General features: G+C 36.4%; 1 protein-coding gene across 1 annotated transcript in view; it reads right to left on the bottom strand.

Moving 5' to 3' along the window:
* MALRD1 (MAM and LDL receptor class A domain containing 1) overlaps positions 1 to 20,918 on the bottom strand; it is a 792,972-nt gene that overhangs the window by 738,120 nt on the left and 33,934 nt on the right. Inside the window, exons 3-4 of the mRNA XM_043564232.1 lie at positions 4,074 to 4,168; positions 3,824 to 3,985 (exon numbers count right to left, since the gene is read on the bottom strand). Of these exons, the coding sequence (XP_043420167.1) occupies positions 3,824 to 3,985; positions 4,074 to 4,168 (257 nt within the window). The remainder of the gene's footprint in view (positions 1 to 3,823; positions 3,986 to 4,073; positions 4,169 to 20,918) is intronic.

Genomic DNA, 20,918 nt, shown 5'->3' with positions numbered 1-20,918 from the left:
TGTAGCCCAAGGATCCCCAGAGAGTCATACGGCTTCCCAAGTTTTACAAAGCCTCTAAGGTAGAGGCACTGTTTTCATATCAGCAATAAAGTATTTTGGCAAACAAGTTAATATATTGCACATGCATCTGCTTACGTTGGAGCCACTGCTGTATTTTAAAGCACTCAAGTGAATAACCACACTGCCTCAGCTCCAGCTGAATGGCCCTGGAGGTGATATATTTGGGAGTTTTAAGTTTTATATCTAGTGGCTACACATATTTAATCATCAACCCCTGCAATGTGCCATTTGGGAACGGATAGCTGTGAAAAACGAGGAAGTTGTTTTAAAAGGTTTAACGCTCAAGACTCAGCAGGTTCCAACTCTAGCCAACATCCAAATAAATCTCTGTTGGGCTACTCACTAGTAAAGACCCTGACCTTCAGTTAGAGACAGAGATAAGAAGGCACAAAGCTTGGCGAAGATAGGTTAAGACTCTTTTACCATCCACTCTGTTTCAAAGTTGGAAAATATGTGTAAATGCTGACAAGGTTCATACACAGACAAAATTCCATTTCTGCCATTCAGGTGTATATGGGCACACAGGCAGAGGGGACTTCAGCAAGTCCACCCTTTAGCATCTAGTCAGCGTGACTCAATCCCCTCAAAAGCACTCTTGGCTCTACTCTGTTGCTTTGTTGTTGTTGTTGTTGCTGTTGTTGAGAGAAGACAGAGAGCCATAGGGGAGTAGGAAGAGAAGTGTTAAGAAATAAACTAGAAACTTCTCTAGTGGTTAATGACACCTGAACATCCATGACAAATTAGATGCATTATTGGTACTCAAGGCTCTCATTCTGCACACACACCCTCAAAGCCAGGAACACATAGTTTCTCTTCCACATGCCTATCAAAAATCTTCTCCTTGCAAACCATTTATCAGATAAGGGGTTAATACCCAAAATACATAAGAAACTCATACAACTTGATGAAAGAAAGAAAGAAAGAGAGAAAGAAAGAAAGAAAGAAAGAAAGAAAGAAAGAAAGAAAGAAAGAAAGAAAGAAAAGATTCCCCCGCCCCAACACACACAAATAAAATGGTTAGAGAACATCACTGGAAAGATATAGACATCATTTCAAAGAACACATACAAATGTCCCAACAGGTACATGAAAAGATATTCAGCATCACTTATCATCAGGGAAATGCAAATCAAAACCACAATGAGATATACTTCACACCTCTTAGAATGGCTGTTATCAAAAAGACAAGAGATAATGTGTTCACAGGGGTGTAAAGAAACAGGAACCCTAGTTCACTGTTGGTGGAAATGTAAACTTGTGCAACCATTATGAGAAACAGTATGGAAGTTCTTCAAAAAATTAAAAATAGAACCACCATATGATCCAGCAGTCCCTTCTAGGTATATAATCAATGGAAATGAAATCACTATCTCAAAGACATATCTACACTCTCATATTTATTGAAACATTATTCACAGTAGCCAAGACATGGAAACAACCCAAGTATACATCAACAGATGAATGGATAAAGAAAATTTAGTGTATACATACAAAGGAATAATTTAGCCAAGAAAAGGAGGAAATCCTGTCAGTTATGACAATATGGCTAGACCTTGATGGTATTATGCTAAATGAAATAAGTCAGAGAAAGACAAATACTCTATGATTCACTTATATATGGAATCTATAAAAGCCAAATTCATAGAAACAGAGAGCAATATTTTTGAGAGAGAGAGAGAGAGAGAGAAGCAGAGGGAGAAAGAGAGAATCTTAAGCAGGCTCCATGCTCAGTACCAAGCCCACCATGGGGCTTGATCTCATGACCCTGAGATCATGACCTGAGCTGAAATCAAGACTCAGATGCTTAGCTGACTGAGCCACCCAGGTGCCCCCCAAAAGAGTTGTTTTTAGTTGGAAGGGTCTGCATGGTGTGGGAAATGGGGAAATGCTGGCCAAAGGGTACAAACTTCCAACTATGAAATGAGTAGGTTCTGGGTATCTTATAAGCAGCATGGTGAATATAGCTAATAATACTTAAGAGAATAGAAAGTTGTTAAGAGAATAGATCTTAAATGTTTTTACTGCATGAAAAAAAAATTGTCATTATGTGATGTTGATGGATATGTTAACTAACTTTATTGTGGTAATCATGCCACACTGTAGGTTTATCAAATTATCACATTATACACCTTAAACTTACACATATATCAATTATATCTCAATAAAGCTGGGAGAAAAGTCTTTTCTTTACATGTACTAAGAACATTCCCTGAATCCCACCTAGTGCATCCTGAGTGTCCCAAGTGAGTCTTTGTTAAAGTAATGAATTGGTCATTCACAGGAAGACTTAACTGCCTAATGGCTTAAGATACCCTGCCCAACGCACACCAATATACCTGACTTCCACAGAGTGCAAAGTTCTAATGACAGAATTCTGTTTCCAACCATACTGTTCCTCTGAAGGCTTATCATCTGCGTGTCATTTAACCATCCACTAAGTGATTTTCTTTGATCCTCTTTGGATCCCCACTTAGTTTACAGGAGCCTGAAATTTCAAACTCCCGTGAATTTATGACAGATCAATTAAGAAAATGTACCATTCTCATATCTAACAATACAATTTTGTAATAGAAATCCTGCTCATTCTCCCATCCTTCCTCTTAGCCACTCAAAATAACTGAAGTTAAAATTCAATCCAATTCAATCCCTATTCTTAAGCAAGTGCTAAATCCATCACATATCAGATGACTTTCTACTCTATATCAAAACTATAAAATTGATTACTATACTATTCAAATAATAGATTATAAAGGAAACCTGCTTTAGCCGAGTTGGCTAAATTGGCCTGCAAACCAGGTTTAAAAAGCAAATTCATTCAGAATAAAATGCTTTAAGATCCTGTTTTTAATGGGAAATTTTTCTTGGCTTTCCCAAATGTAAAAATATGCAATGCTTTACCAAGAACTCTGGTAATAATCATTAGATTATAATTTCCACCATACATAAGTTTTATTAGGCTGCATAAATAAGTTTGTCTTTTATGGGCTTGCTTAGGCTTTCACTCTCAAAATTATTTTGGAAAATAAAGGCTGTATTGAATAATTTGAGACTAACCATGAAATGAATATGACAATTATTCTACTTCAACAGCATTTGGAATTAGTATTTAAATCAAATAGTCTATTTCCTCATTACACAATATAACCCCCTTCTCTCAAAAGCATGAGAGAAGTCGAGAAGACAAGTAATTCTTAAGAATAAAATGAAAAGAAAGAGAGGGTTGGAATAGTAAGAGAAATATCATTAAAAATTTATATTTTACTGAAATATTAATATGTTAGTATGTATCAACTCTAGTTCTTATGCATGTATTTAAAACCTTCCTTTAAATTTTTGTGATGTTTATTTATTTTTGAGAGAGAGAGAGACAGAGACAGAGACAGAGTGCAAGCCGGGGAGGGGCAGAGAGAGAGGGATACACAGAATCCGAAGTAGGCTCCAGGCTCTGAGCTGTCAGCACAGAGCCCGAGGCGGGGCTTGAACCCACAAACTGTGAGATCATGACCTGAGCCGAAGTCGGACACTTAACCAACTGAGTCATCCAGGCGTCCCTAAAACCTACCTTTAAAAGTGTTTTTTAGGGTGACTGGCCATCACAATATCCTAAGACTGTTTGGTTTTGGTGCTTTAAAAGTCCTGGCAAATCCCTCAGTCCTTGGCCAACTGGGGCAGGGGTCATCCCACTTTTAATTCACCTACCGATAAATATCTGTATTTTATCATTTTTCCTTCAATGATAAGGTTAGCAAATATACCACACATACCTGAAATTTCTGGTTGCTCTGGATGCTCATGACATTTCTCTCCCACTGATTCTGGAGCCCAGCTGTGTTTTGCCATAAATGCCGAACGGGCCCACCACATGTAGTTTGAAGGCCAGCTCTTAATTTGCCACCCACTTGACTGGAGAAGTAATAAAATGTAATCTGTGAAAAATAAGGAATGTCCAAATGATTATAAAACAGAAGTTCCCAACTGTGAAAAGTATTGAAAATTCTGCATGTTTTCAAATACCTGACAGGCATGTTGGATATTCGTGGGAAGAAACACTCTGCTTCTTAAGTCTGAGGAAGTAGAATCCACCTTGGAGACCAGTGACAGGAAGTGGGCTGTTAGCAACAATAGTCAGCGTGTTACAGTCAGAGCAATCCTTGGTAAACTTATTTAGCACACCATGCAAACATTCAGGCCCATATGCACATTAGGTCAATATATTTCTGTTTAAAGAATGAAACATGTAACCCCATCATCTGCTTTTGCAAATGATCTGACTGATAGTTTTACTTCATTAGGTAACCCAGCAAAATAGCTCATTGTGATTATACTCCCTATAACATTATCATTGGCTGCAGTCCACAACCCAATTTATCTCCTGTAACATAGAAAGTTAGAGCCTTGCAAAGATGGTATCCAGGGAGAACATGATACTGGGACTGCCCACCAAAGTAAGCAATTCAATGAAAGATGCAAAGGGGTTCACTGTTTGCTGTGATTTTCTCTACAAAGAATTGGATCAAAGAGTCGTAGCTTTCCCCGGGATCATAGAGAACAATGCAGAGCCCTGACGTTCTCCCGCATAGTGCGGTAGGGACTATGCCAGCGGACGGTTACTGTTTAGAGACTATAAAATAAATGTAGAACATTCCCTGGGCTTTCATAAATTTCCACAGTGCCTGACAAGGTTATAGTGTGTAATTGGGGAACCGCTGTGTTCTACTACTCTATTTGGCGTTTTGCTATTTGTCAAAAGGAATGACAAAATGATATTCATGATTATGACAACCTATCTACTGAGTTATTCATGGTGGTTTAAAGGTGGATTGGAAATCAAATTTAATTATCACATCGTTGCGAGAATCGATAGCAAAATTAAGAAACCTAAAAAACCTCTTCTTCTCTACACCTATTCCAAAACTGTACCCTAATTAAGTAGAAAATAATGACATTAATGATTGTTATAAATATGGCCAGAGGCATAACTGACGTCCCTGCAATAACGGAAAACCATCCTGAGGATGTATTCCCTGGAATAATGACATAAACATAATTTAGATGAGCTGCTGGTATCACAGTGACACAAGTGGACAATTACTAGTTGGCTCTTGCTTCATTTTCAGAAGGTAAAGCAAATGTCAAGCAAGTAAATAATCAACTAAGCATATGAGATATTATATTTATTTTATATTATTATTTACATACAAGTGTTATGTAAATAATATTAGCAATACAAATGGTAATAGTATTCAACAGGCCCTAAGTTATTATTTATAAGTATTCACCTATTAAAACCATCGATGAGATATACAGAAAATTTTCATTTATCAAGGAAATTACTTGGGTAATTTTCATTTATTATTACTCGAGATAAATTTTCATTTTTCAAGGAAATGAAACTTCAATTTCAAGCAAATTACTCAATTACTTGAGTTTGGGCTTAAAAATAAGATTTGACTCGGGGCGCCTGGGTGGCGCAGTCAGTTAAGCGTCCGACTTCAGCCATGTCACGATCTGGCGGTCCGTGAGTTCGAGCCCCGCGTCGGGCTCTGGGCTGATGGCTCAGAGCCTGGAGCCTGTTTCCGATTCTGTGTCTCCCTCTCTCTCTCTGCCCCTCCCCCGTTCATGCACTGTCTCTCTCTGTCCCAAAAATAAATAAACGTTGAAAAAAAAAATTTAAAAAAAAAAAATAAGATTTGACTCTATTAAACAATAGGGTAGCATTTACAATAAAATAATAAATTATTTCAATACTTAAGTAGCATGTTTTATAAATATAAAGTACATCATTTGGTACACAACACTGTAAATTATTCTGTATTTTGTCAAAAAACCTAAACACTCATCTTCAGGTTATCATAAAAAGAAAACTTTGAAATTCAGAAAACAGCTTGAGATCTTTTGACATTTATCGAGTAATAAACTTTCTTTTCATGGGTGAAAACAAAAACAGCATTCAAAATGCACCCAATACCAATATCTATTTTCTACCTTCAATTCCAATTTAGTGGCAATAGGAAGCATTTTTTGAAATGCACACTCAATTTTCCCTTGCTCCCTATGGTGAGTATAGAATTTCTTTAATTCATAGATGAAGATGTTCCTCAGGGACAAATACCATCTTATAGAAAACGCCCTCTTGTTTTCCATAGGACTTAGTCATCATGTCTATGGGTATAAAAGAAAGAAGCACATTTTTGGCAGCATAAGTTTTTCCCACATGTCCCATCCTTCATCTTATACCCCCTCCTACTGCTGCGTCCGACCACTGAGAAGAGACTTAAGAAGCTGATAACCAAAAATGTATCCAATGTTTTCTGTACACACCCCTCTCCTCCCTTATAGTAGCCCTATGAGCAATCACATCACACACATATACAAATATAATTGTCACCGTTGTAAATTGTCTATTAATCTCTACCATATTCATTTCAGCTTGTTGATATCATTCATAAATTCCCATTTTATACCTGCATCCATAAAAGCCACTGCATAGCATATCTTTAAAACGTATTTCAAAGAATCTCATGGCAAATTGCTAATTATTCAAATGACAAAATAACAATAGTGTCATTTTATTGATAATGTTAAATGTTTATATTAAAGGGCTTTCAAAAAAAATTTTTTTTCTCAGTTGCTGGGTAAGTGTTGGAATAAAATCCTAACATAACCCAAGATTGATGACCAAAAAAAAAAAAAAAAGGAAGTATATAAAATATGAAAGCAACAAAAACCATGAATCAAGTCTGCAGGGCTAAATCCAATAACTTCGGCAGTGCATTTCACCAGCCTTGATCCTCCGGAAAAGATAACGTAGAATTTTCAGTGTCACTGTCTTCAACTATTATTGACAGCAGCCTTGCATTTCTTCCTTTTCCCAAGTTCTAAGTGATTAATAGGAATGCGTGGGAGCAGAAGGAACATAAATCCTACTGGCATGTTACAGAGTAACCAACTGGCTCAAAGGAACTTAAAAAAATTGAGTATTCTGACAATGAGATAATATCAGTTCTCAAGAACATTTCCCCAAAAATCAGTCTGCAAGAATGGATCATCATGACAAGGTCCAAGGCCCGAAGCAAAGGTTAAAGCGCCAAAACTTTTGGAAAGGCAAAAGTGTTCTCTTCTATGACAGAAATGTGGCTAAGTTCAGATAACAGAGAAGAACTAATAGTCTTCGATATAAACTGCTTCAAGTTGTTAAGTTCTATGTGTTAAATTCTCTTTCCATTGAATCATAAGTTTGTCTCATACCTGCTTGTTAAACTAACAAGCTCATCACAACCACATAATATTTGCTAAAACTGTATCTCCTAAAGGATGTCCTCAAATACTAATCTCTTAAAATGGCTGGCAACATATAACTGAATGCAGCCATATCAATTTAAGCCTGCCTCAGTGATCAGGAGCTAGAGGAATCACTTTAGTGGATCATAAAACTTGATTTTACACATGAGGGTGATGTTAACCAAAATGCCAATGAAAATACCCCTCAGAATTTACTCCTCTGTAAAGGCAATGGGAAAAAAAAACTCCCCCCCCCCCAAAAAAATGGCCATAGCAAGGCTTAGCAAACTGGAGAGCTTTTATTGAAGAAATAGTGGAATCTCAGTAAAAACAGTGAGTTTTATGTTTTTTTTTAACTCGTCTTATTCCCGTTGTCCACTTCCAGCTCCAGAACAACTTTGAGAAGTAGCAGCCCAGCATGGCATCCACAACAACAAGCAGAACAGAGTTAGAGCTCTGTCAAATCTTCATTACCAAATAATTGTCATCATTTGACATGTGTGGTATTTCCTGAAGGACCCCACTTATGAGGCTGTCTGAAATTCACCCTATTAATACCCGGTCCACCGAAAAAATTCTTCTTTGCAGCAAGCATTCGAGCCAGTTGGTCACTCTGTGACATGCAGTAGATTTATGTTCCTTCTGCTCCCACACAGTCCTATTAATCACTTACAACGTGGGAAATGGAGGGAACTCAAGGTAAGTATTTTAACTGTACATTTGCCTGAGGCTGTGGATAATAATAGTTGGGGCTTAAGTAGGCTAACCAAAAAGCTTAAAGCAAACTCTGAGGAATGAGATGTCACATAGGAGCTTTGACATGCTCCTATTTTTCCTGCAAATCTAGATAGACATGTTAATGCAAAGGGCTGTACACATGCTCTGGAAAGACCTGAAAAGGCTCTCTGCCCTCATCTCTGGCTGACTTTGAGGCTCTATGAAAGCAGAAAGTTAAAACTAAGACAGAGTTGTGAACTTCCTGGTTTTACTGAAGGTGCATCCCAACACGCATACAAAGTCCCTCAACAAACACTGGGGGATTTATTGATTCCAGGGATTTAAGGAACTCTCTTTTCTTTTTTTTTTAAGTTTATTTATTTATTTTTGAGAGAAAGAGAGAGTGAGAAAGAGTACAGGGGAAGTGAAGAGAGGGGGAGAGAAACAATCCCAATTAGGGCTGGATCTCACAAATTGTGAGATCATGACCTAAGCCAAAATCAAGAGTCAGATGCTTAACCGACTGAACCACCAGATGCCCTGGAACTCTCTTTTCAATCATTAACTGACCACTAATCTGACCATGCAGAGAATTTAGTGGCTACACATGAAAAAAAAAAAAAGACTACAGAATTGGTCTAGAGAAGTCACTAAACTAAAAACAACAAATAAAACAAACAACTATAACAACAAAATGTGAAAGGGAGGAAGCAAGACTCTCAGATTTGCCATGTTATACTGTTTTAAATGTCTGTGTTGCAAAAGAAATTGTGAGAAATGTAAAGAAATAAGAAAATATGACCCGTGCAGAAGAAAAACAAATCAATAGAAAGTGTCTCTGAGGAAGCCAAGGCATTGGACCTACTGGATAAAGACTTTAAATCAGCTATTTTAAATCTTTCAAAGAGCCAATGGAAACCATATCTAAAGTACTAAAACAACCTGTATGAATGATGTCTCACGAAATAGAGAATGTCAATAAAATAGATGATTGAGAACATCAAGAAATATAAACCATAAAAATCAAAAACTAATCATTATAACTGGTTGTTATAATTGATAAAAATAAAAATTAGAATTCACTGTTGATGGGCACACAATATATAAAGATGTACTTGAGGCAGTAAAGGTATGGAAAATGGAGATAGATAAGACAAATATCCTTAATACACTACTGCAATTAAATTGGTATGAATCCAATCTAGTTTGTTGTAATCCCTAGGCAGCCACTAATAAAATAATTCAAAAAATACATAGTGAAAAATTAAATTAAGATGATATACTACAAAATATCTATGTAACAGAAAATAGTAATGGAGAAAAAGAGTAACAAGAAAAACAGGAGACAGACAGAAAGCAAATAACAACTGGCAGCTGTGAAGTCCATCTTATAAGTAATTATGTTATATGTAAATTGGTTAAAGTCCCCAGTCAAAGCTCCAAGGTTGGCACATTGTATAAAAGTATGATCCAATAATATAATTATCCAAAGATGGTGAAAATAAAGGGATATGAAAACCATAATATACAAATAATAACTAAAGAAGATCTGGAAATTCAGGGAAAAAATGAACATGCACAAAAAGATTTGCTATTAGAGACAAACAAGTACAATTTATAATGATAAAAGAATCAACCCATCAAGAAAATATAATAATTACCAACATATGTTCCTCAAAATAGAGCCTAAAGTATATGAAGCAAAAGTCAATAAAAACAAAGTGAAAATAGACAATTCAACAATAAAAGTTGGAGACTCCAGTACCTTACATTTAAGATTGGATAAAATACTTAGAATATCAGTAAGGAAATAAAAAACTTGAGCAACATGATACTCCTCTTAGACCTAACAGACATATAGAACACTCCATCCAACGACAGCAAAATACATATGCTTCTATGGTGCACACAGAATATTCTCCAGGAATGACCACATTTTAGCCATAAAACAAGTCTCAATATATTTAAGAAGATATGAATTAAACAAGTAATGTTCTATAGCCACAATGGAGTCATTTGAGTCAAGAGCAGAAAGAAATGTGGGAAAATCCCAAATATGTGGAAATCAAACAACATACTCCTAGGAACTAATGGGTCAAAGGAGAAACCAGAAGAGAATTAGAAAATACTTGAGATAGGGGCACATGGGTGACTCAGTAGGTTAAGCATATGACTTCAGCCAGGGTCATGGTCTCCCAGCTCCTGGGTTTGAGCCCAGTCTCTGAGCTGAGCCTGGAGCCTGCTCTGATTCTGTGTCTCCCTCTCTCTCTCTGTCCCTATCCTGCTCCTGCTCTGTGTCTCTCTCTCAAAAATAAATGAACATTAAAAAATATTAAAGGGGAGCCTCGGTGGCTCAGTTGGTTAAGGGTCCAACTTGGGCTCAGGTCATGATCTCACAGTTCATGAGCTTGAGCTCCCTGTTGAGCTCTGTGCTGACAGCTCAGAGTCTGGAGCCTGCTTCAGATCCTGTGTCTCCTTCTCTCTCTCTGCCCCTCTCCTGCTCACACTCTGTCTCTTTCTCTAAAAAATAAATGAACATTAAAAAAATATATTAAACCAAGAAAATACTTGAGATAAATAAAATTGAAAATACATTGTATCAAAATGTATGGGACGCAGTTAAATCGGTGCTTAGAAATAAATTTGGAGCTCTAAATTATTAAACTTAAAAAAAGAAAGTTTTAAACACAGTCTAACCTTCCATCTTACAAAGCTAGTAAAAGAAGAGCAGACCAAACCCAAAGCCAGCAAAGGAAGAAAATAATAAACATTAGAACAGAGATAAATGAAATAAAAAATAGACAACAGAAACCAATTAAACCAAAAGTTGGTTCTTGGAAAGATCAACAAAATTTACAAACCTTTTACTAGACTGACTAATAGGGGGACAAAAGGACTCAATTTGCTAACTGAAGAGTCAAACAAGGGTCAGAACTACCAACTTTATAGAAATAAACTGTAGGTAATATCATCAACATTTGCAAGCCAACGAATTAGATAACGTAAATGATATGGACAAATTCTTAGAAAGACACAAACACTGACTCAGGACCAAAACGAACTCAAGAAGAAATATAAAATCTGAATGAATTATAACAAGTAAAGAGAATGAATCAGCAATCAAAAAACTTCCCACGAAGAAATTCTCACTCACGGCAGGATTCACCAGTGAATTCTATAAACCACTTAAACAAGAATTAAAACCAATACTTCACAAACTCTTGCACAAATTGGAAAAGGAGAGAAGACTTGTCGACTCTGTGAGGCCATTATTACCTTGGTATCAAAACCAGCCCAACCTATCACAAAAAAACTATAGATTCATAACTCTAATTAATATAAATGTAAAAATACTAAACAAAATACAAGAAAGCCTCATCTTGCAAGATATGAAAAGGATTATTCACCATGACCAGGTAGAATTTATCTCAGGAATTTAGGTAGCTCAACATATGAAAACCCATCACTATAAAACACCACATTGATCAAGGAGAGGCCAAAACCACATGATCGTCTCAACAGATGCAGAAACACATGTGACAAACTCTCATGATAAACACGCTCGATACATGAGTCACAGAAGGGAAAATCCTTACCTAACAAATTACATCCACAAAAAACCCTCACCCAACATCATACCTGATCATAAAAGATTGAAAAATTTCCCCCCTAATAGGAGTAGGATAAGAATATCTGTTACTACTTCTGTTCAACATTGCACTGGAGTTTCTAGCCAGGCAATTAGATAAGGAAATGAAATAAAAGGAATCTAGAATGGAAACAGAAAGTAAAACTATCTTTATTTGCAAATGACATGATCTTACACATAGACTTTCCTAAGGAACCATGTGATTACACTGGGCTCACTTGAACAGTCCAGATTAAATTTATTTTAAGGTCAGCTGATTAGCAACCATAGTACATCTATAAAGTCTTTTCACAAAAGTACCTAGATTAGTTTTGACTGAAAAACCAAGGGTTGGGAATCTCGGGAGGTACATTTTTAGAATTCTGCCTACCACAATTAGGTAGGCATTATTTGGTTCTCCTGTTCCACTTGCTACATTTTAGGGTGGCTGACCAGTCTATGAAGCCTAAACTAGCTGAGTTCTTGTAAATTCTTCCTTGACTAATTCAGTTGTAGGACACATTGAATCAATGTATCTACTCATCAGTGTTGCCAGACTTCATTTGCAAAGAAATGAAATCCGCTGGGTCCTTTCCAACTGCTTTAATTGGTGAAATTCCCTGCCCACTTTCATTTGGGAACATAGCCGGCTACTGGCCATTTGGCTGTGGTTCAAAAGATATATTCTTTGAAATGTGTATTATATTTATTTTAATACACTACTATTTGATTTTATGAATTTCTGTTGAGTATATATTTTTTCACTTATGGCTAAATTAATTTGAAGAATATATACCCACATAAATTTAACAAATAAACAAGCCATCTGCCTGTAAAAATAAGATTCCTGCCAAAAGAAAAACAAATGATGCGTAGGAAAAAAATTCCGTATTTTTACAGAGAAATTATGGAATGTGTTATTTTTAGCTCCAATCAGTGGAATAATATTGCTTACTTTAAAAAATTTGACAGCTTGACTACTTATTGTTAAATGGAAAAATTTCATTGATGTCCTATCAGTTAATTCAAATAATCATCTAAGTTGTCAACTATGATTACCTGACTGGTGTATTACTCTGAATTTGAAATAAAAGAATTGGAATTGGGAAAATAAACAGATATTATATTATCTAATAAAAAAATAGACATCAATTTTGTTCAGGAATTCTGAAAACTTCACGTAGCTCACTAATTTAAAATGCACATGCATGCAGGCACACATCCGGGACCTTGATATTATTAGCTTGACAATCAAAGAATTTGTGGAAGAAATAAAGCTCTCTGCAAAATACTACCGGAGGCAGAATGAATCATTAAGTACCAAATATGTATGCCCTTGAAATTCTTTGTGCAACTTCTCAGACACTGCCACACATCCATCAATGTCTTTCATTTCTGCTGCCTGGTTGGCCAGCAGCAGAAAGAGGACCGTCAACTGTGAAGGAGTTGGTAGAGGAGGGAAAACAGGGAAGGCAATGGTACTGATGCACGAAATCAGTAACCTTTGGGTGACATAATTCTTGACATTCCCAAATATACTTTTGGCCTAATCTTCATTTCCAAAGACAGTATCCTCTAGCCAGAACAGACTGTATATCACTGCCTGAGCATACCGATACACCGAGCATCTCTACATGGTCCTTATGTGGTTCCTTCAGTCGCGAATATCATGTCTTTCACTTCCCTATTCACTGGAACACCACTCATCTCTCAAGTCCCTTCTCAAGCCCTGTCTTAAAGTGATGACATCAGGGGATGCCTGGGTAGCTCAGTTGGTTGGGTGTCCGACTCTTGATTTCAGCTCAGGTCATGATATTGGGGCTTATGGGTTTGAGCCCTACATCGGGCTCTGTGCTGACGGTGTGAAGAAGCCTGCCTGGGATTCTCTCTCTCTGTCTCTCTTTCTGTGTCTCCCTCTATCTCTCTGCCCCTCCCCCACTTGTGCATGTGCTCTCTCTCTCAAAATAAATATAAACTTAAAAAAAGTGATGACATCAGTTCCCATTTAGAGTGGCTTTCTTTCCAGGGTCAGAATTTGCCTACATCCACAGAATAATATGCTCCGACTAACATCACAGCATTTTTCAAATTTCTCCTGTATTATAATTAATTGTTTTATTCTCAAGAATGCTTTCCAAAGAGATCATACATATGCAACATATATTTCAATAGTCTTTATAGTATTCACAGCATTTGTCATGATGGCTTACACACTCTAGGGTTAAAAAAAGCTTTTGAACTGAAATTCACAATTGTCACCACGTTGTATAAATACATGTACATAAACATAAATTTTCCATGTTTAATTATTTTTTTTACTTTTAAAATGGTGTAACTACAATATTGAAAATGGAGCAAATAAAAGAATATACTGAATTCCATCCATAATACAAATCTTGTTTTTATCTTTATTGTAGGGAACAGGCTTAACTACTAAAATAAAATCTCCTCCTTAATTGAAAATTCAGGTGAATTTTTAAGTAATAGCATAATGAAACTGATTCTTACACAGAATCAGAGATTGCATCAAGGTATACCTCACCTATGTTTGCTATAAAAGTGAACACTAACCACTAAAATTAAGATTATAACTTATTTGTTAGTTCTTGGAGGAGGAATTTTATTTTAGACTCATATATCCCCAGGAGTGCATATTGTCAGATGCAAAAACGCTCAACTAATGTTTACTGACAGCAAACTATGACTCATATATAAATCCCACTTGCTACCAGATTTTGTATAGCCTGAGAGCTAAGGGTTTTTACATGGGCTAAATGGTTGAAAAAGTTTAAAAGAATAATATTTTCTGACATGTGAAAATTATATGAATGATCAACTTCAGGGTCCATCAATAAAGTTTTATTATAACACAGCCATATTTAATCTCTATGTATTACCAATGGCTACTTTCACAGTGTAATAGCAGAATTGAGTAGTTGGGACATAAACTGTATGATCTAAAAAGCCAAAACCATTTACTATCTGGTCCTTGAAGGAAAAAATATGCAGATTCCTAGGACAGAAAAGGTATAAGGTTTATGTCTCCATCACTAGATTGCGAGTTCACTGGGACAAGAACTGTGTTCTATACTCTTACACCTGCAGACCCTATAATATATGCAGAGCAATGTAGATCCTCAGTAAAAAGTGTTGGAAGTAATAAATATATAAAAGAACAAGTGAACATTAACTTTTCACTGATTTCAGAGATGAAGAGTATAAAGACTGAGAAAACTTGATCTAGGAAGTGAATAGGAGGTTCTTTCCAGTTTTTGTCTCCTGCTATTTATTAGTAAAATAATACAACTCACTGTCTAAATAATGCAGCTCGCTAAGTAAGTATTCAGAAATACATTATGGTTCCTAGTGCCCTTCACAAAGGGCAGCATGGAACAATTTAGATATGCTGATGTGAGAACACCCAATGATAAACAAAACGCTTATACAGAAAAACCTACAAGTTGAGATCTCAGGAGGCTTTAAAGATAAACCAAAGCGGCATATTTTTATGAGAACAGAAACTTGGAGGAAGGGATCAGAACAAGGTAGATTCCTTCGGGCTTTGGCCTGAGGTTAGGCTGTAGTGGTAGCTGGAGTGTGAGGCTAAAATTCTTTTTTTTTAAATTTTTTTAAATGTTCATTTATTTTTGAGAGTGAGAGAGAGACCGAGTGTGAGAGGGGGAGGGGCAGAGAGAGAGGGAGACATAGAATCCGAAGCAGGCTCCAGGCTCTGAGCTGTCAGCACAGAGCTCAACGCAGGGCTTGAACTCAAGGACCGCGAGATTGTGACCTGAGCTGAAGTTGGACGGCCAACCGACTGAGCCACCCCGGCACCCTGCGGCTAAAATCCTGATAGAAAGACTGTTCTCTTCTTGGCCAGAAGAATCAACCAAAGGAAGCTAGGACAGCCAGGTCCGCAATGAATAAAGGGAAGAATTCTGGGAAGATGAGAGCCAGAAAAAGAGGTAGCCTGTGTTCTATGAATAAACTACCCAAATCTCTGGCTAAAATTAAAACATGCATGTGCAGGGAAGGTGTACTTCTAGTAAAGGTTAAAAGAGCTGAATTGATATTTGAGCTGCTGCGCACAACAAACAAAACATCTTCAATTGGAGGCTAAGCAAATTAACCAGCCACTTAAACTAAATTAGAAACACCTTAGAGAAAGATCTGGCAGTTCTCATAAAACTGAACATACATCGACACAGCATTTCACTTCTATGTATTTACCCAAGAGATTTAACAACAGAAAGACACAAAGACTTATATAGAAATGTTTATAGCAGTTTTCTTCATCATATTTCAAAACAGTAAAAAACCATACATGTCCTTCAATGGGAGAATGGATGAATAAATTCATATAATTGCATACTACCCAGCAATAAAAAAGGAAAGAACTCATGATACATGATACATGCTACAACGTGGATGAATCTGAAGCATTAGGCTAAGTGAAGAAAACTTTGAACAAAGTGTGTATACTTATGAGTTGATTTATATGAAGTTCCAGAACAGGCAAGACAAACCCACGGCAGAAGAAATTAAAATGGTGATTATATTGGGAGTGGAGGATGGGAGCAAAGGCTGACTAGGAAGGTATAGGAGGGAACTCTGTGGCATGACGATAAGGCTCTACATTTTGTGAGGTGCTTAGGTTGCACAGGTGAGTGCCTTTGTCAGAACTTATCAAATAGTACACTTATGATTGGTGTTTGCATATAATGTAAATATGACCTCAAAATTAAAAAAAACTGTAATGAATATTGAATTCTAGCACAGGGCAAACACACTTTTTCTTAAAGTGCCAAATAGTTTAGGCTTTGTGGACCATATGGTCTCTGTCACAACCACTCAACTGCAAAGTTGTAGCACAAAAGCAGACACAGGCACTTTGTAAATGAGTAGGAGGGCCTGGGTTCTGACAAAACTTTCTTCTGGGGTGTCTGGGTGTCTCAGTCAGTTGAGCTACTGATTCTTGGTTTCGGCGCAAGTCATGATTTCACAGTTAGTGAGTTTGAGCCCCGAGTCGGGCTCCATGCTGATGGTGCAGAGCCTGCTTGGGATTCTCTCTCTCTCCCTCTCACAATAAATACATAAACTTTAAGAAAAAGGCTATAAAAAACCCACTTTATTTACAAAAACAGGAAAATGACCCACAGGCCATGTTTTGTTGACCCCTGTGTCTAGATACTCGTATACTTGGGGCAAAGTGATTCCTGCAACTTCTTTGGAATGCATTGAAAATATGATGGATTGATAAATGGAGAAATGGATTGGCAGATGGATAGATATTTGATAAAACAAATACAGTAATTTTAGATGTATAACCTAAATTGTGGGTATATGGCTATTTATAGTAAAGTTTTCTGGAAACTTTTCATATGCTAGAAATAACTGTAATAAACTGGGATAGGGGCCATACAAATAAAAAATAAGTGGACATATAGACCCTGCTTATAGCTTACTAGGCAAAATAGAGTTAATATGGCCATGAATTAAGAAACACAGTGTAAACAAAACTTTCAAAGCTATTATATGCTACCCAGAAATCCCATATGATCAAAAAACTGCCCAGCAATGGGTCATTGCAGGAGTGGCCATAGAGAACAGGGGCACTGGCTGGCTCAGTCAGTTAAGCGACCAACTTTGGCTCAGGTCATGATCTCACCATTCATGAGTTTGAGCCCCGTATCAGGCTCTGTGCTGACAGCTCAGAGCCTGGAGCCTGCTTTGGATTCTGTGTGTGTGTGTCTCTCATAAATAAATAAACATTAAAAAAAAAAACAACCTCATGTATCACCCTTAATATCACCTGAAGTTTAGAATTATTTAAAACTCTATATTCTGATAAGTTCCAAGAAAAACTCATATTAATTCTTTTTTTTAATTAAAGTTTTACCATTGTTGAAAAGATATATTTGAATTTTTGTAGTGATACCATTTCATCTAAATGCGATGCTATATACTTTTTAAAATCAATATTATGTTTTAATCACTGTGCCCTGAGCTTTAGTAGACTTCAAATATTCACACAGTGATGTTTTTAATGTTCTGATAGATTTTCAAACTTAGCTCTGAAAACTTCTCAAGGCATTGATTACATGATGAAAAATATTATTTTGGAGCACTACCAAATTATTTCAAGAGTAAATTAATCAAAAATTTTATTAATACTCATGAAATAAGGATTTTTGAATGAGGTCAAGATTCCAATAAGATTATTTTTCTATAAACATTTTCAAACAGCTAATATCTAAAGGCAGAACATTTGCTTATTTAAAATTATATGTAGACAATACTCATATTTTAGCATTTAATTGTAGTTACAAAAGATGCATCACTATTATTAAAATCATCAGCCTTCAATAAATTTGCCAGGCAATATTTTGCCGCTTTTTCCTATAAGGGTTTTCTTATGATTATTCCCACTTTACAGACAAGGAAATTGAGACTACACAATTAGCAGTTTGACAGGCAGGGTTCAAACCCATCTAGTCTGACTCCAGAGCTCCAAACCTCAGACGAAGTGATCTCACTACAATGGCGTCTGTCTATATAACATCACAATTTTGATGTGAATTACCCCCATTTTATCTCTTGACTATCAAAAAAATCAGCATGAGAGAAGATTAGGAAGAAAAACAAAGAATAAGGGAGGAAATGGAGGAGGGAAGGAAAGAGGAAAGCCGGAAGCAGAATGACGAATGACAGAGATCCTGGTTGTCTAACTCCAAGATGAGGAGGCCCAAAAGAAGAATAGAACGAGAGCCATAGGAAACAAAAAGATAAAATATCAGATATTCTGTCCATGAAGAAGACTAGGATAAGTAAATGTATGCTGTGAAAAGTTTTTAAGTAAAAGAAAGAAGCAGCAGGGAGATTCTAAAGGAGAGAGACACAGAATCAAACAACTGGCAAGGTATCGCAATGGCTAAAAATTGGGAACCAGATTCAATATCATCACCATCTAACATAAGTGAATACGTAATAAAAATGTTATATATTGCAGTGAGTCATTGCTCCTGTTTGTGAAGTTGGCCCCTTGTTTGAATAAAATTGGCTTATTCCTAACAATTGTTAACAGTTATTTTTGAAAAAGTATTTTTGCCAAACAAAATAACAAAGCCAAGCAAAGTAACAAACTCCAGTTCATTTATATCGAAGTTAAAGTCAGAAACACCAAAGTTATTCAGAAATGTACTAAATAGCAACTTTTTTGAAAATCAGATGTTTTATGGCAAGTTTTACCAACAACATCCCATTTAGCTCTTATATCAACTACCTATAGACTAAGGATCATTGTTCCCCTCCTCAGAGCTGAGAAAAACACAGCTTAAAAAAGTAAATTGCTCAAGATCATATAGCTTGTAAATGATGGAGCCAGGATTCTAATTCCACATGTATAAGTATTCGTGGAATTGTATGTAAACATTTGTAAACATATGTAAACGTTTCCAAAGAATTAATGCGTAATACCCAAAGATTGGCTTGCTTTAAATTATCTCTAGGGAAAAACTCACATTAAAATTTTTATTGTGTTTATTTGAGAAAAGCATCACTTTTACAAAAAAATCACCAGCCTTCAATTAGTTATGCCAGGCAATATACGACCTCTTTTCATATCAAGTATAAGCCCATCAGATGAGGAAAGGCATACAGTTGATTTTTGTTCACTAAAATATCTGAATCACAAAATTGGCGAATGAATGTGAAGTTGGTTAGTTACCAAATAAACAAATGAATAATGTGTGGCCCCGGAGCCACCTCAAGGGCTACTGAGCAGCCCATGAGAGCTGAAATCAGCATAGCCAAAAGCAAAACAATATGATTAATTAATCTATGTAGCATTATCACATTAAATTTTACATTTGCCATGAAGAGTCAAAATAACTAGAAAATCCCAAGGATTATTTAGATAGACCTTTAGGACCCCAGGAACCCAATTTTGAGAATCCAATGTGATATTTTATATAATAAATATCTTGAAAGTGGTTAAAGAATGCATAAAGTTAGACATTATAATAATTGATAAGTAAAATCACCCAATAATTGCTATATAAATAATGAACCACTTGACAAAAAAAAAAAGAAAAAAGAAAAAAGAAAGAAATTCGAAGATTTACCAGACATATTACCACTGTGATCATAAAATGGAAGTGAGTGACCGGCCATCCCATTTCTCTTTGTCCAACCAGGTTGCAGACTCTGATCTTGTGTCATACTACAGAGCCCATTCTCAAAATCACATCTTTCATAATTGGAGCCTAATTGAGAGAGGAAAAAAATTAGCTTTCAGAACCCCATTTGGCTTAAGAAATCAGACAATAATAGAAAAAAAAAAAAGCCTAGCCGCAAATGGCAAATGTAGATTAACATAAGGACTATTTTCCCCATTTTAAGTCTACTTTATTAATGTAGAGCTTTTTCTGCAGATGGCATTCCAATAAATCACCACACACAGCAGCCCGTGTGGTCAAACAGAAAGAAGGCCACTTAGGGTCAGAAGACTGAGGACCTAAGCTCGGTTTTTTCTCCTCTTACCCAAGCGCTTTAGCTAAACCACTTAACCACAGCAAGCCCTTTTCTTCCCTTGTAAGATTAGAATAATGACATCCTGCCCTCTCTCGCTCAAATGATTGCTATGGGAATCTAATGACATAATTCATATAAAATACAACTCTTAGAACCATAAAATATGAGGAATTATGATTGTTATATCTTCAACTCCACCTTGATATTCCCCAGGCATATCAGAATTTCAGGAGTGGGCAGACCAAATCACCCAGGACTGAAACTCAAAAGATCCATAGCTGTGATGCACTCCTGAAACTAAACAGAGCACCTTCCTGTTACATATCATTGTTCTTGGAATTCTTGGTGCTTTTATCACAACAAAGGCGATTTCTAGCCCTTTTTGTATTTGTCCTGAGTTTAAGTGATCCAAGAGGCTTGGTAGAAGCTGAAGGGTTTGGACATTTGGTTGTTCACAATAACAATCAGGTAGGGCTTTATTTCATTATCCAACATCTGCAAAGGTCCCTCTCTAAAAAATAGATCATCTCAACCACAAATAGCCCCTGCTGGACTATACTTCTCAGCAACTGTGGAGATTTTCCTTTGACAAGTTTGTTCTTGCCCTGACTGGTTGCATTAGCCACTGTGGGAATAAATATGCTGGTTAATAGTTAGGCTGTGCTTGGCAACCCAGTCACGAAATCATAATTTGACTTAAG

This window comes from Prionailurus bengalensis, chromosome B4 (assembly GCF_016509475.1).
Source record: "Prionailurus bengalensis isolate Pbe53 chromosome B4, Fcat_Pben_1.1_paternal_pri, whole genome shotgun sequence".
In the NCBI taxonomy this organism is placed as follows: Eukaryota; Metazoa; Chordata; class Mammalia; order Carnivora; family Felidae; genus Prionailurus; species Prionailurus bengalensis.
Note: the sequence above shows the minus strand (reverse complement) of the source record. Positions and strands in the feature narration are given on the sequence as shown.